Consider the following 15,994-nt stretch of genomic DNA (forward strand, 5'->3'; position numbering starts at 1 on the left):
GCCCAAAAAATTGCCTCATCCCAACTTCGGGGCCTTTCTTTGTTGCTAAAAACCATCATCTTAACTGACCGACTAAAACCCTGATAAATTATATCGACCTGATTCGATCATGATCTCGACTTCTGAACTTGTCTTTGTGGCTTTCACAGAAAACGTGTCTTTGTGGCTTTGACAGATATTGTAAGGACTTCAATACACGCATGCATATCTGAATGAATTTCAGCCATATCAATGTCTCCATAATAATGATAATATCGTAGTATATAGAATTACGAGTACACGACATGCAGTTGAATTCTGTACACTTGATTAATGTTAATATTCGACGTTTCGACCTACGGCTACGACAAAATCACATAAAATAGACATCAAATACTTTATCTCATGCCGCAAGCCTCGCTAGTAAACAACAATTCTACAAATAGGGAGCTTTAGCAGTGACGAGTACGACTACGAGTACCACTAGGTGTACGACTACGAGTACGAAAATTCGGCAAAAACTCGCAGTCGTTGGGCTTTCGAGTACGAAATTTATCAAAATACTCGTAAAAAGCTCGACGACTACGAATCTTGGCTGATGGGAGGATGGCGTAAGCAAACAACGATATGTAATTATGTAAATTAAATGTTAATATATATCAGCTGCTATTCTGCTTATATTTGTCTGCTATTCTGCTAAACACTGTCAGTTTGTTTCCAAATATACTGAGAAGCAATGGTTAATGCTTTAGGATTAGTCAGATATGTTATATTTCTTTTTATTTTCCTAATTGTGCACGTAAACTATACAGTAGAGTAGAATATAAGTTATATAGCGACAAGCAGTACACAATAAAATAATAACAATGTCGATATTATTGTCGACTTACGGACAATTGAATTTTCCTGGGAAAGAAAATTTCTGGATGGAAACGCTTCTTGCTTGAAATAACAGTTTATGCTTGACACGGGAATCGAGACGTATCAGGTTTCATAACTACATAAGCCTGTTTCTCAAATTTCACGGCCTCAAGTCGGCAATTGGAGCGATTTAGCATGAGGACGTGATCAAAGACGATGTGAAAATGGCGAATAAGTGGCGTTTGCGCCCAAATATGGACATGCCACGCCATTTACTCGCCATTTTCACGTCGTCTATGACGTTCACGTCTTGATGCTAAATCTCCCTATTATCAGCGTCAGTGGCACATGAAATGAACTTAAGCATTTGAAATTAATTTTTAATAGCAAACATGTTTCGACTTAACTATAAGCCATCTTCAGTGCGAATGAATTGGTTATTTACATTGTTAAATATATAAAATAGAAATTAAATCTCCCCGGAGGGTCACCTGACGGGGAGATGTAGTTCTCCGAGGACCTTCGAAGATTGATAGGAGCAATACTGGTGCAGAACCGCGGCCAGCAGTGGTCTGGAACCCACGCTAATTTATCGGTATATAACGATTGGGGAACCAGTATTGCCTATCAGTCTTCGAAGGTCCTCGGAGAACTACATCTCCCCGTCAGGTGAGTACCCTCCGGGGAAATTTAATTCCTCCTTCGTACCTTCTTCGACTGATACTCACAATACTGGTGCAGATTTCAAAGCCTTACTGCAAGGCCTCTGATACTAAACCGACAAACAAAGCAAAACAGAAAATGAACTTTTAATTTTCAACAACTATGTACTTAACACAGCATTTGCAAAGGTATTTTGAGTCTTTTTATGATGTTTGTTAAAAACATTTGCCGAAAACCAATCAAGCTGCACCTAGTATAATCTCCAACGGCACGCCCACGTTTGCGCTTCCGATATCGAGGTTGATCTCGTTGAATGTCCCGTGTAGTCTACAGATATTCCTGCTTTAGCAAGCAAGGATCGCAGCAAGGACAGTGTTTGGGATCCAATAGCTTTGTGAGGAACCTTGTACCGGTGCACTATATTTTTATTTTAATACTACATTTCTTCATTAACCACAACATGACAACAAGGCTTGATATCGTCAAAACACCGTGCTTTTCACATTCGAAAATGCATGTGTGGATGAAAATGTTTTGTCATGCACGGTTCGTTTCCAAACGTAATACAACTAACTAATAAAAAAAGAAAATCTAATACAACTATAACTAGCTAATAAAAAAGAAAGTCTAAAGAAACATGCAAACTTAACATTGTTTACTTATCTAGTATTAATCCTGCATTATCTGGGCCATAATTACCAACATCGATTTTGACGTCGCTATCTTTGACACACATTGTGTTCGCACGTTTTCGTTCAGCTGCAAGTTGTGGATTGCGAGCCAAGGTGAGTGCGATGAACCACTTGGCGCGGGCCTGGGGAGAGCGAGTCCACTTTGGTCCACATTTCCTTTCTAGGATATATACAACGATGAGGAAGTCAGATAAACATTCTTTGATATTGGAAAACTGAATTTAGCGCTAGTGGTTGGTGGTTATGACCACCACAAGTGTGGCAATGATTGCATGAGTCTATAATAGAGGTTTTCTATGTCATTCAAATAACCAATTGTTGTATCGTTAATTGGCATAATTAATCATGATGATAAGTTATATGGATATTAGTATTCGCATATACAATGAATAATGTATATATATATATATATATATATATATATATATATATATATATATATATATATATATATATATATATAGTTTTTAAATACTGATATAGGTATATATTCTCTGAGTACTTGACTGAGTGGGACCAATACCAATTAATGTGAACGATTCCGAGAATAGTTTAAAAACAGCTGAATTCCGAATGAATTAATAATAATTATATGGATAGCCCGTTTTGCTTCTGTTGATGATTAATAACTATTTACAAGCTACCGTTAACCGTGGTGTATAGGTTTTAACCTTTCTTCAGAACTTACGTGTTTCGTGATCATCGATCAGTGTTTGACAAACCACTCGAAGAACTGGGTTTCTGAAAGCTGCTTGGACGTGAAGATAACAGATGTACGCATTGTAACCTTTTAAAGAATTAAGATATAGATAGATACCTTTTTGTTAAACAAAAAATCATAATTAGTTTCCTTATTTAAGGTGGCTTGCTACAGTTTTAAGAAAAATGGATGATTGATTAATATAATTTGGCAGGAAATTTCTTGTTAAACAAAATGAAATTTTTTAGATATATTAACCAACATTCTAACACGAAATTGTCTTTGAGTATCACGTCATTACCGTTGTTATGGTAACAATGGCGTTTCAATATGGCCGTCATTTTACCTATTCACGCATTTTACTCGAAAACAAGTTCGGTTACCCCACTTTTTCATTTTATAAAAGTTTTCTTACAAAAAAATGGGAAATTTGAGCAAGTTTAAAAAAATTCTATAAAGCCAAAAAATTTCTATGATGAAAAACCCCGTTTTTTAATTTCTATTAATTATGGCTCTATAGAATTTTTTTTAACTGGTTCAAATTTTCCATTTTTTTCTAAGAAAACTTTTCATAAAATAAAAAATTGGGGTAACCGAACTTGTTTTCGAGTAAAATGCGTTAATAGGTAAAATGTCGGCCATATTGAATCGCCATTGTTACCATAACAACGATAATGACGTCATGCTTATGGGCAATTTCTGACTGTTAGAATGTTGGTTAATATATCTGGGAAATTTCTTTTCCTTACCAAGAAATCTTGTGCTAAAATTTTAAATCAAAACCACAAGTTTTCAATATTTTAAAAAATTGTAGGGAGCCACCTTAATCACAAAAGAATGTTTCAAGCTGACATGTTATACGAAAAAATCTTAGAAATGCATGCATTGTTTGAAAGCCCACCCACGTTTTGACCAAAACTACTCAAGCAGCATCATTTCGTGAAACAGACTGTAGTGGACGATTTTTGGTAAAACAATACTTTCAGCATATCTTAATCTCTATCTATAGTATTGAGCACTCTCTAGTTATAGGAAGCCCAAAAAAATAAGCGTTCACCATCAATGTTTATCATGCTATATTAATATTATGGCATGTGAGATGTTAAAAAAATCAAAATATAAACAGATCACTTAAACCCTCTCTCTCCCTCTTCCCACCTTTCTGTCCCTCTGCGTTACCTGGATCAAACCGTTGAAAACCATCAGGCATGATGCTATGATCAATTCTGGGCAACATCAGAAATCCCACAATCATTGTTTTTATGATACGAAATATGGCAGAGAAGACACCCATCGGAAGTCCCACGAAAAACCAAAAATACGAAAACACCAAATAGATATTCCTGCAGAAAGGATGAAAATATACGATATTTCCACGGTAAAAATGACGGCGTCGTGGTATGGGAATCTGACCCAACCACTGTACCGTCTAGCCCCTCAGAAAGCGCAATGAAGGCGTACCTGTTGTTTATGGAAATGACGTTTCTAGAGAAGTTACGATCCCGGAATATTGTCACAGAAGCTGCAATGGAGCACAGCCGAAAGAAAAAAGCCAAGCCAAAGAGTATGCTAAATATAATATCAAACAAAAACTGTTAAGACCTAAGGCGACAACTTTACCATTGAAGTGGAATTCAAGTTCGTATGTAAACAAACGCTTTGTTAACAGTTAAAACTTCAATACTTAATAAAAAACGGTGTACTGTCTGAATATCTAACATTATTTAGTCTCGCTATGTTTTTAAATGAAGTTAACGCTAGTATCAGAAATATTCAACACGTGCGAAATACGGGTAAGTTTTGGGTAGTGTCGCAGCTCCTCGCAAGAATGATTTTCATTGGCTGAACTTTACAATACATTTCTGTTTCAACCAATAACATAGCCTCGTTCTTTTATAGAAAGCATAGAAAAGCATTATCCAATTCGGCGAAAGCTTCCGAGAGCTGTGACATGTCCCTAAGTTTTATGCTACCCGATACGGATTTGACTTCCGCCTTCAAATTTAACATTTACTATTTTCAATTTTGATTAGTTGATTCAGATGCAAAAAACTGTATGAAAATAAAGGTCAAAAGATCTGAGCAATTCTGTTCATAAAATGTACAAGGAAAATGCCAGCAATATTTATAAAGAGGAAGTATTAAATTTGCAAAATAAGAAATGCCTAAACACATTGTATAATAACATTGCTAAGAATGTTTAATTGAAAAAATCTTAAGAGTACATAAACACAGGTGATTCCACCTACCCGCCGCCGCTGATATAGTCGAGGATCCAATCCTGAACCCAGGAAAATTTCAAGGAATATAAAAGAACGAATGGGATACATACGAAAATCCAATTTAGAAGAAAGCCTGGAAAGAAAAAGAAGCGATATCAATACAATATGACCATTAGGATGGCCCTTACTGTAGAGAAAAATTTAACACAAAAATAGTTAATCATACAGATCGTCTTTGTATAGGCGGGAACAGAGTGTCGCAATTTAAATAATTTTTTCAAGAAAACATGATGTATACACTGTTATAATGTTCAAGTGTTACAATAGCACCTCCATAGCTGTGTTTTATACCCCTTGCTTTGGTGGAAATAACAAGTGCAACTGATCCAACATGTACCGATTTAGGGTTTATCTAAAACCATCAAATTGATGGTATAATATACCAATCCTGCATAATCAACTCACCCCACAAAAAGTATCCAATCTGGAAACTATGATATCGAAGTCCTTTTTCCTGGAAAAGGGAAAAACGGAAGTTCTTTGCATGTTAGCGAACTTTATTTTTTAAGCAACTTAGGAGTGCAATTAGCCTTTCTCACGATGACGTCTTTGGGTACTTTCAATTTTCTCAAACGGGTTTAAAAAATTGTAACAACATGAAAAGCAATTTTTTTAGAATCAACAGACCATTTGAAGAATAAATTCAGCCTAGAATTAAAGGCAGTCGCCGTTACTAGGTCTTGCGCAGATGCGCTTACAGTTTTGAAAAAAATGGCGGCAAATTCGTCTTCGCGAGAAAGGCTAGTTGCTCAACTTACAACCATAAACTGAGACACGCTTATGTGCTTAGCGATGAACGATTTATCCCCTCTGAACATCCTCAGCATGTTATTCCTGAAATAAATTACAAGGAAGATCAGGCAAAAACTAATCCAACACTACAAGGTGTCCCAAAAAACCAGTAGTTTTTTTCCGAATACAAGATTCTTTCCGGTGAACTATTGTAGAAAATAAATTTTTTACAAACGTCTATACGATGTTGAAATAAAACAATATTTTCGCGAAATAAACTTGAAAAGAACTGCATTTTGAATATGCCACCCTGTGTTTAATTTGTTTTGTCTGACATGAAGATTTGCACAAGTTTATAGAACTCAGTATAGTAAATTTTCACTTCTATATACACTCTTGGATTCAGCTTATAGCATTAGCTTACTGGTCTTGCTTAGTATGGCATTAGCTTACTGGTTTTGCTTTTTGAAGGGGGGGGGGGGCACCCTGAATATCAAACACTATGGATTACGCTTGTTTTTCTTCATACTTATGATTTTCCATGAAAAGAATGAGGGAGAGCGCACATATCACAGTCGTGAGGATCCCACTAACCAATAATAAAACTAGTAAAAAAAATGTTCAAAACAACTCTCAAAACAGTATTCTCATATCGTAGAACTCGAAATTTATCTCTTGGATACACCATGATAGAATTATAGTGACTATATATATCTCGAGCAACACCAACCAAAAATCCCACGCAACACATCTTTTCCCAGATATTTTTCGTCCGAAGGATTCGAAGGTTTTTCATTCTCAATTTTTCTTAATAGCGCACTTGGCATATAGATGCAAAGAGTGCAAAGCTTAAAGAGAAAAAGACAAGTATGTGCTAGCGAGATGTATTGGGCGTCCCAATAAGAAGCATAAACTCTATCTGTTATACTTTGAGCATAAACTCTATCTGTTATTCATTTAGAAATATACTGAACTAAAATGGTAATAGATATTCTGAGAGGACAGGGTATTTTAAGAGATATAGAGATGCAATACGTAGACACAGCGTTTGTTTACATTGCCGACTGTAATCTACCTTTAATTAGCACTTCTGAGGGATTTGGATCAAATATGTGAAAATTGAATTAGTAGCAATATTACTCTCTATATTAGCCATAAAATATTTTTGCTCCGTTATCTAAATCAAATAAGTTGATATCTAAATCACCAAAAAGAAGATGGAAATATCCCGATTTATTTGGATTAAACATTTTTACACATATAATTTTTAATTATATAAAATTATATATATAATGCAAATAAATATAAAAAAAAGCAAAACTTACATTATAAAGTAGAATGCCACAGATCATCATCACAGAGAGAGTTTCAGTCGAAAACCTAAAATCTAAAAATGTCGAACGAAACTATAACTAAACATGCATATATTATAGCTATCTGAGTACTTATATATATATATTTGTACATAATTATGTTATTTCGTCATCATTATTTTCCTGATGATGACTATAGTTTAGTCGAAACATCGAATATTATATTTTTCAAAAATTTACTCTTAACGGAGTTTCTATTGTTGTTTACTATTCATCGTTCATTTGTCGAGTATGTATATACGTGCATCGTATTTTTATTACAAATGAGTGTTATTCTAGCGAGGTTCTAACGCCGTCTGTCGTATGTCTACCGGGACTTACGCGTAATTTCATTTTAATTTCTAAAAGCTCACTCACACTCAAACCCATTGAGTGGAATATCTCAATTACTTCATAGTGATTCTTTTGCGTATTTCTACTCGCATAATTAAGACCTTGGTTTTCAATGTTTTACCCTAAACCCTTCCAATAGTTAAGAGGGGACTATCGCATTGATCAGTGCCACACTCAACTAGCCTTTCTTACGATGACGAATATCCGCCATTTTTGGGGTAATTTCAAATGCGTTTAAACAATAATAGCAATGTAAGAAGAATTTTTTAAGAGTCCATAGACAATTTGAACAATAGATTAAGCCTAAAATTAAAGACAACCGCCCTGACAAGGTCTTGCGCAAACAATTTAAAAAAGGACCCCAAAAATGGCGGAACATTCGTCATCGTGAGAAAAGCTAATTAGTGTGAATGTGCTCTTTGAATACGGGCAATAGTGTTTGATCGTATAAATCATCCAATTATCAAACAAGGTCATATACCTTTTTCGGGATTGTAAACTTTCCTGAGAAAAAATTGCATTCTTGAATATTGACGAGGAGGTCTAGAAAAACAGGAAAATTATTAGAATAATAAATGTTCCAGTCTGATGTCACACAGTTAAAAACAGATTTTGAGAAAAAGAAAAAAACACGCCTTCAAGAAAGAAATGATAAAAGGTAAGGTTTAATTTATTTGAGAGCGAGACTAATTTCCTGGTAATTTTTGGAAGCTCTAACAAAACAGTCTGAAAGAAAACATCATGGAACAAAGTCAAAGGTGCTTTTAGCAGCCCTTGGCCGCATAAACATGATTCAGTCATGGTGTAGGCAGAAATTGCTAATTAATGAAAATTTCGTAGAACTAAAGTTGCTAAAATTTACTGCATCTGGAAGAGTGAATCCGGGGTTTCTTGTGGTTGTGGTTTTTGTTTGAAGATTTAAACACCTGCGTTATTCAATTTTTCAATGAAAATTTGAAATCGGCGATTTTCACCCAATTTATCTGCTAATCCCGAGTAACAGGAATTAGTTTGCAAAGCCTAGCTGTTGAGACCTGTTCAGAAGCTCGATTTAACCAATAACCTGCGCTATCACACTTAGATGCAAGATTTTTTCTACGTCAATATATAATTAGCCGACAACCATGTTCGTTTTGTGCGCACATAGCTACTTCTTAACTTCTTTTGGCGCAATGGTATTACACATGATCATACTTTGGTTTAAAAATGTTCTTCACGTGTTCCTCCAACCAAGGTCTGAGCAATTTCACTTGTGGAGACGAACTTTCATCCTAAACGGACATTCAATAAATACGTTTTTAATGCTTTTGCTTCTCCGAGTTTCACGCTAGAAACGATCTTCATGCATGTCTATTATTATTATTATTATTATTATTATTATTACGAATATGCAAGGCTAGTCGTACTGAAAATAGGCTGTTTCCAAATATCTAGAGGCTCGTGCGGAATTTGAACTCGGCACCAACCATGGGGCTGCCTCGTGAACATCCCTCGACCAATGTTGAACAATTTTATACACTAATGTGACTACAACCCCCCTCTCCATCCCAGCCCGTTCGCAACGCTCCTGGACGCACCCAAAAACATGAGAATTTCGTACCGTTTTTTACTCGTATCGTGTGAACGAGGTATAAGTAAAAAAGTAGCTACTTACATCGCGGGAAAATAACTTTACCCCGAAGATTCCATATTCTTTAATTTCCCGATAAAATACGAATATGAACTTGCCCAGGATAAATAAATGGCTTATCACTATTGGCCAAATCATCAATACGAGTAATGCGATGGTGGTTGAAGAATAATTCTATAAGGATTTAATAAATTATACATTCGTACTTAATGAAGATAAGCAAATCTTTATGCGCCGATATTTTTACATGCTAGCGCTCCTCAAGCGCGCTGGTTTATCCCTAGACCGAAATTGCCAAATCAAACTTACCCGACATTTCTGAAACGTTTGTGTCAAAGTTACACAAAAACTGTAATGAAAACAAACGAAAGCTTAAAGTTAATTGGTTGACTATATATACACGGAGGAAAATGTTCTTTTCCGAGTTTCGTGTTTTCAATAATTTTGTTACTGTTTGTTGACCCACACATTATATCCCCTTGCAATTTTACCAGTATCATTATAAGGCGAGCATAATACTGTCGCATATACATGTGCAATAAAAATTTAATTTCATTGCGAGTTCCCGCTTAACGTTGTTCAAAAAGCGCTGACCTAAAACTTTTAGGGCTGGTAAACGCGTACGTAAAAATCATCATGTTGGTGGAAGTTGTTCAATTTAAGTGAACTATGTTGTTCATTGCTAGCAATAGTTTTTGAACCATGAGTAGCCTACCGTTGCAACTTGTTGGCAATCATGTCAACATGCAAATTGTTCATGGAGCCACAGCAAAATATTTTTCACTGTTGATGCGACGAACTAATCAATTTTTGCTGTGTAGGTCTGTTTTCAGGTTAAAGTGCCTCAAATAGGGAATTGCAATCAGTTTCTTTTGTTTAAGTTGCACGGAAGCCTCAATAACTGTGAGCACACTTACTTGACTGTACAATAAGGAAGACCCATCATTGCTCCAATTATTTTGTGATACGTCGTCAGGCAAGCAAAGTAGGGATAATAAATGACAGCATATTCAATTGCAATGCCGAAGAAAAGGAACGCTGGATGTAATTTACAGAGAAAAACGGGTACAATTACTTAAATGATACATTTGGAATTGAAGAACTGTTAGAAGTACCTGCTAGAAATACCTCGTAAAAAAGAAAAATTAAAAATTAGGAGAATAGAAATGTTTTTCATTTTTTCATTAGGCAGTATTTCTCCATCAAAAAAATTGTCGCTCGATTTTCTTTTCAATTGTGAGAATTCGACTGTATCAAATTGCCTTGACCCAGCGAAACGTTCTTCACTGTACCACTCATGTTATTTTAGATGTTAGTATGGATGATTTTTACCTTTTTCCCAACCGTTTGAACCTGATGAAATTCCAATCTTTGTGACCAGCGTAATGATTGATTCAGTAGCAGCTCCAAACACAAACACAGTGGCAAGTCGGTCATGATCAATACCAAGGAAATCTACTGGGCTACAAATTGCAGATTTGATATCTTAATACAAAGTTTGATTGCGAAGGCGAGGTAATTACAGGCCTATATTGGCTGAGTATAGCCACTATAGGCTTGTAATCACGGAACCTGAGCAGTCTTTTACAAACAAACATTTATTCAATTGAATTAATAAGCTGGGTTAATAGATAAACTTCTATAAAAATAAAAGATTTTTAAACTGCCTTCAATATGCCACCGCGAGCACGTAGAGGGCACAGAGTAATCCGCAAATTCGAGAGACATTCGATTAACGATCACTATATGTAAGGAATGGCGCTCTCTGGGATATCGTCGTAAATAAAGTCGTTAGGGACGAGAGGTTTCGACAGCTTCCAGCAGATGTTCGTCTCTTGTACCAAAATGCCCGAGAGCGAAATGCTGCATGTTTGTCAAAAAGTCTTAGGCAGAATTTTGGGGTCTACATAATGTCAATGAATTTGCATTTGAATGTACATTTGAATACATTTGAATTTACATAATGACCGATCACCGTAATGGCGTTTTAAGATTAGAATATATTAAGCATTAAACTTGCGTTGAAAGAAGTTATGCAAAACAGAACTGCAAACTTATTTTCGTTTGTGAATATATCACGCTAAACGTTCAAGCAAGCCCGGGATTTCACGGTTACGAACGAATTTGGTTCCTTGGTTCATGCCATATTTGGAATGCTGCGCATGAACTTCGCAACAAACTTCCCAACGAACTTGCGAACTTCGAAACGAATTCGGAATTTCGCAAATACGATTTATTGCGTCTAACTAAATTTCTTTTTGAAACATGACATCTATTTTGTTCTTTTGTCAACAATTTCTACTGCAATCTTGAGGTAAACCAGTTCGCTTTTAACGTTTAGAACACTTTTGAATTAGTTTCTTCATCTGACTTTCCCTTAAACGTTGACATTCACGGAGATAACTCGTCCACTACTGCCAAATTGTAAAAAAAGAATTTACGAAATTCCGAATTCGTTTCGAAGCTCGCGGCTCAACATTCCAAATATGGAATGTATTCCGGAAGTTCCGAAGAAACTTCGGAATTTTACGATGAAAGGTCAGCTGAAATTAACTGTAACGTAAGTTTCGTTCGTTAATGATGCTATAAGACCTTCGGTGCATGTTAACTTTTAGGGATTAGTCGTATTATATAATTAGCATATTTAGCGTATATATAGGCGAATTTTTATTTGCTTTCGGTCATTAATAGTCGTTGAAATGCTAGAAAATTCAACTTCACACTTTCTAACCAGTCCTGATGGTCACTCACTACAACAAAAACAGACCGTCCTTTTAAGAGTTTTTATTTATTCGAGAGACAGGTCTGGTACCATCATTACAAAAATGAACTTACATAACGAGCCCTGGTCGACCTCCCCAAAAATCTTTCTTGTAACTTTTTCTTCGTCGCAAAAATGCCAAAATCGTAAGAATTATCGCCTGAAACAGATTTTACGTTCTCTTATTTTCTGTATGAGACATTATATGAAAAACTGTTTTATTTCTGCCTAATACATGTGGTCGATGGTCCTTCATCTACGGATGAGTTCGTTGCAAGGTGACTCATAACCTCGTGACTAACAGGATCTTTAATATTCAAATTGCAGTACTCCATAGGTAATAGTATGATTTCCAGTGCAATTACGGATTAACACGCACGAGTGAGTTAGAGGCTTTATAACACAAGTCTGGCATTTTAAACTTACAGCAGGAATCAATAAGAAATGAGGATAATATCTTGCATCAACATCACATGCAACACTAGAAAAAAGTAAACACATTGACACTTGAAACAATAACAGACATTTATCGCTAAGCAATATATTATCATGTATACTCACGCAGTGGAAGATTCGTTGGAAGATAAGTTTGTCTGGTTAGTCATTGCTGGTAAGATACGTAATTAAGCTATAAAAGAAATTGGAATAAGGCCTGTTTCCTTTGCAACCATACTGTAGCTAACCTTATTTCTTTGTTTCAAAGACACTTTAGTGCTGAGTGGCCAGGAAAGAATGATATACGCGACTTGTCATTCAAATATAGCGGTGCTATGCTTTGGAATCGGCTCCCAAACGAAGCAAAATCAGCCCAGTCGCTTCGTTTGTTTAAATCTATTGTTGTTGGACACTGAAACGCATCCTACCTCTTCATATAACCTATTTATGTGTGAAACTGTCTGTAATTGTCTTGTTTTGTAGTCTTGTTAACTGTTTTTAATATTTAAACACGCCCCTCATGGAATTGATGGAAACCAGCCTGGAGTTGATGGGGCTAGCGTGTTTCTTCGTCTTAAATAAAACTCTATATAACATGAACACTCAATATAACATGAACGTTTATCTTTTCCAAAATATCAACTCGCATATAGATATATAATATATATATATATATATATATATATATATATATATATATATATATATATATATATATATATATATATATATATATAGTAAATTTGGAGTTGCAACACAGGTAATAATATAGGCAAAAATGTTCTCCGTGTTTAACATACTTACCCTTGACGGGCATATTCAAACCTAAGAATGTAAATTTGTCCCTTTCCCTCATATATATATATATATATATATATATATATATATATATATATATATATATATATATATATATATATATATATATATATATATATATATATATATATATATAGCTACACGCAAACTCTATATAACGTGAACGTTTATCTTTTCCCAAATATCAACTCGCATATAGATATATCAATATACATATACAACCGCCAGCCAAACGCTTTCCCAGATCTCTGTAATCTGCCTGCCCAAAAAAGAGCCTTTCTTTGTTGCTAAAAACCATCTTACTGTAACTGACCAACTAAAACACTGATATATATCGATCTGATTCGATCATGATCTCGACTTCTGAACTTGTCTTTGTGGCTTTGACAGAAATTGTAAAGAGATCAATATACGCATGCATATATGAATGAATTTCAGCCATATCAATGTCTGCATAATATCTTAGTATACAGGGTGTATCAAAAAAAAGGTAATCCAACTTCAACACGCTATTGTACGTGAACTACTCAGTCTATGAACGAATTTTTTTCACATTCGGAAAGATCAGGCTTTTAACTATCGGATGACATGTTTTTTAATACCAAATGGTGAAAAAATGAGCAAATAGGAGGCTGATAAAAAGTGTTAGTCAAAATGCATATTTTCACCTTTGAGCCTAATTAAAGCAGTGCATAACAAAAGAAAAAAACAATTAATCACAACATGTCACAGCTTGCACTGGTTTTATGCCGCATTGCTTAGAATGTTCTCCTAATGTGATTTATTCCTACTTAATATGCATATGCGGGTCGCTTATTCAAAAGCAAAATTCTTCATTTAAATCCCAAAGAGATTTCATTTTCAATGGTTTTAGTCCCAACTCTCAGAGGTGAAAATATGCGATTTTGACTAACACTTTTTAGCAGCCTCCTATTTGCTCATGTTTTCACCATTTGTTATCAAAAACATGTCATTCGATAGATAAAAGCCTAACCTTTCGGAATGTGAAAAAAATTCGTTAATAGAATGAGTAATTCACGTACAATAGCGCACCAAAGTTGGATTACCTTTTTTTTGATACACCCTGTATACATAGAACTCAGTCATATAGAATTACGAGTACACGACATGCAGTTGAATTCTGCGGCGTGATTGATGTTAACATTCGACCTACGACATAATCACATAAAATGGTCATTAAATACGTTATATCTGATGGCAAGCCTCACCAGTACACTACATGCAATTATATAGCGACAAACAAGTCTACAATAAAATAATAAAAATGTCGATATTTTTGTTGACGAACAGGCAGAATGTATGTATATATATTAACTTACGGACAATTGAATTTTCCTGGAAACAAAATTCTCTGGATGGAAACGCTTCTTGCTTGAAATAACACTTTACGCTGGACACGGAAATCGAGACGTATCAGGTTTCATAAGCCAGACTCTCAAATTTTACGGCTTGACAGTCGGCAATTATCAGTGACAGTGTCGAGTGGTGGATAAAATGAGTTTCCCGTCTCTAAAGCCGGTTTTCCACTAAATTCTAAGGGCGACTATCCGCTTGGCGGAATTTTTCGTTGAAAGAGATATTCCGCTTCGCGCGCAAAATTCCGCCTAGTGGAAAACAGGCTTAAAACGATAAGGTGGCTTGGCGCGTAAAATCTCTAGTAAAAAAACCAGTCATAAAAAATTCGGCTATCAGCTGAATTCATTTTCGGCTGATTTTTGTTACCAATGCTCTTGTGACTGGCCACTAAAGCCATTCGGGATCCATCCGGAGTTTGAACTGGCGCGTAAAATCTCTAGTAGAAAACCAGTCATCAGAAATTCGGCTTTCAGCTGAATTCATATTCGGCTGATTATTGTAAACAATGCTCTTGTGACTGGCCACTAAAGCCACTCGGGATCTATCCGGAGTTTGGACAATTTCTCATCTGTAAAAATGACACGACAACTACAACGAATTATAATATAACATTTATAGTACGCGCGTGCTGATTGGTCGAGAAGCGTGTTTCTATAACTGTATAGAAACACGGGAATTTTCCCGCCGAACTTGACAAGCGAAGTAATGTAATGAGAATTTGTAATTGAATCGAATTATAATATTTGTACAAAATCTTTTTATTGAGTTATATTATAAAAGAAATAGAAAACATTTTTTCCTGTGTTTCTATACAGTTATAGAAACACTTGTGGGAGTTTGGGAGAACTCGAAATAACGAGGAAAAACTCGCCCTACGGGCGCGTTTTCCCACTGATTATTTCTCGTTCTCCCAAACTCCCACGCGTGTTTCTATAACTGAATAGAAACACGGAAAATGTTTTCTATTTCTTAAATGGAACCGGGCCTCACATTAGCCTACCTTTTGTTTGAAACGTCAACAATTCACTTAGGCCCGTTTCAGACGTCGCACTATTCATGTGCCGAACCTAAATATGCCTTTGCCACTCGATTATATAATTCATATCTTCTTGCAGCTGAAAATAACCTATATATTCGCACTTGAAATAATAACGCATCCACTTTTGCCAAAGATGCATATAATTATAAGAAACATATTTTGAAATGTAAACAAGGCAAATTGATGATGCTTATATCGCTTCACGGCGGGATGGATTAATGGCTTGAAATGTCGCAGCTATACAGAATTCATATTAGAGACGGGAAACTCGTCTTACACGAGAAATTCATCGAAGACGGGAAACTCGTCTGATGTGAA

At 35.5% G+C, this 15,994-nt stretch overlaps 1 protein-coding gene across 1 annotated transcript; it reads right to left on the reverse strand.

Moving 5' to 3' along the window:
* Positions 1-1,939: 1,939 nt before the first annotated feature.
* On the reverse strand, positions 1,940-13,130 carry LOC114537179 (stimulated by retinoic acid gene 6 protein-like). The gene is made up of 19 exons (XM_028558298.1): positions 12,568-13,130; positions 12,433-12,487; positions 12,081-12,166; positions 10,578-10,708; positions 10,163-10,283; positions 9,555-9,594; positions 9,270-9,419; positions 8,810-8,886; positions 8,097-8,158; positions 7,235-7,296; positions 6,640-6,757; positions 6,439-6,514; positions 5,936-6,011; positions 5,583-5,631; positions 5,145-5,250; positions 4,357-4,464; positions 4,075-4,238; positions 2,884-2,982; positions 1,940-2,355 (listed from the first exon to the last, which is right to left on the reverse strand). Exons 1-19 carry the CDS (start codon positions 12,609-12,611, stop codon positions 2,159-2,161), a joined length of 1,821 nt encoding a protein of 606 aa, XP_028414099.1. The 5' UTR covers positions 12,612-13,130; the 3' UTR covers positions 1,940-2,158.
* Positions 13,131-15,994: the final 2,864 nt, after the last annotated feature.

Source organism: Dendronephthya gigantea, unplaced genomic scaffold (genome assembly GCF_004324835.1).
Source record: "Dendronephthya gigantea isolate DGI-Jeju-01 unplaced genomic scaffold, DenGig_1.0 000153F, whole genome shotgun sequence".
NCBI classification, from domain to species: domain Eukaryota; kingdom Metazoa; phylum Cnidaria; class Anthozoa; order Malacalcyonacea; family Nephtheidae; genus Dendronephthya; species Dendronephthya gigantea.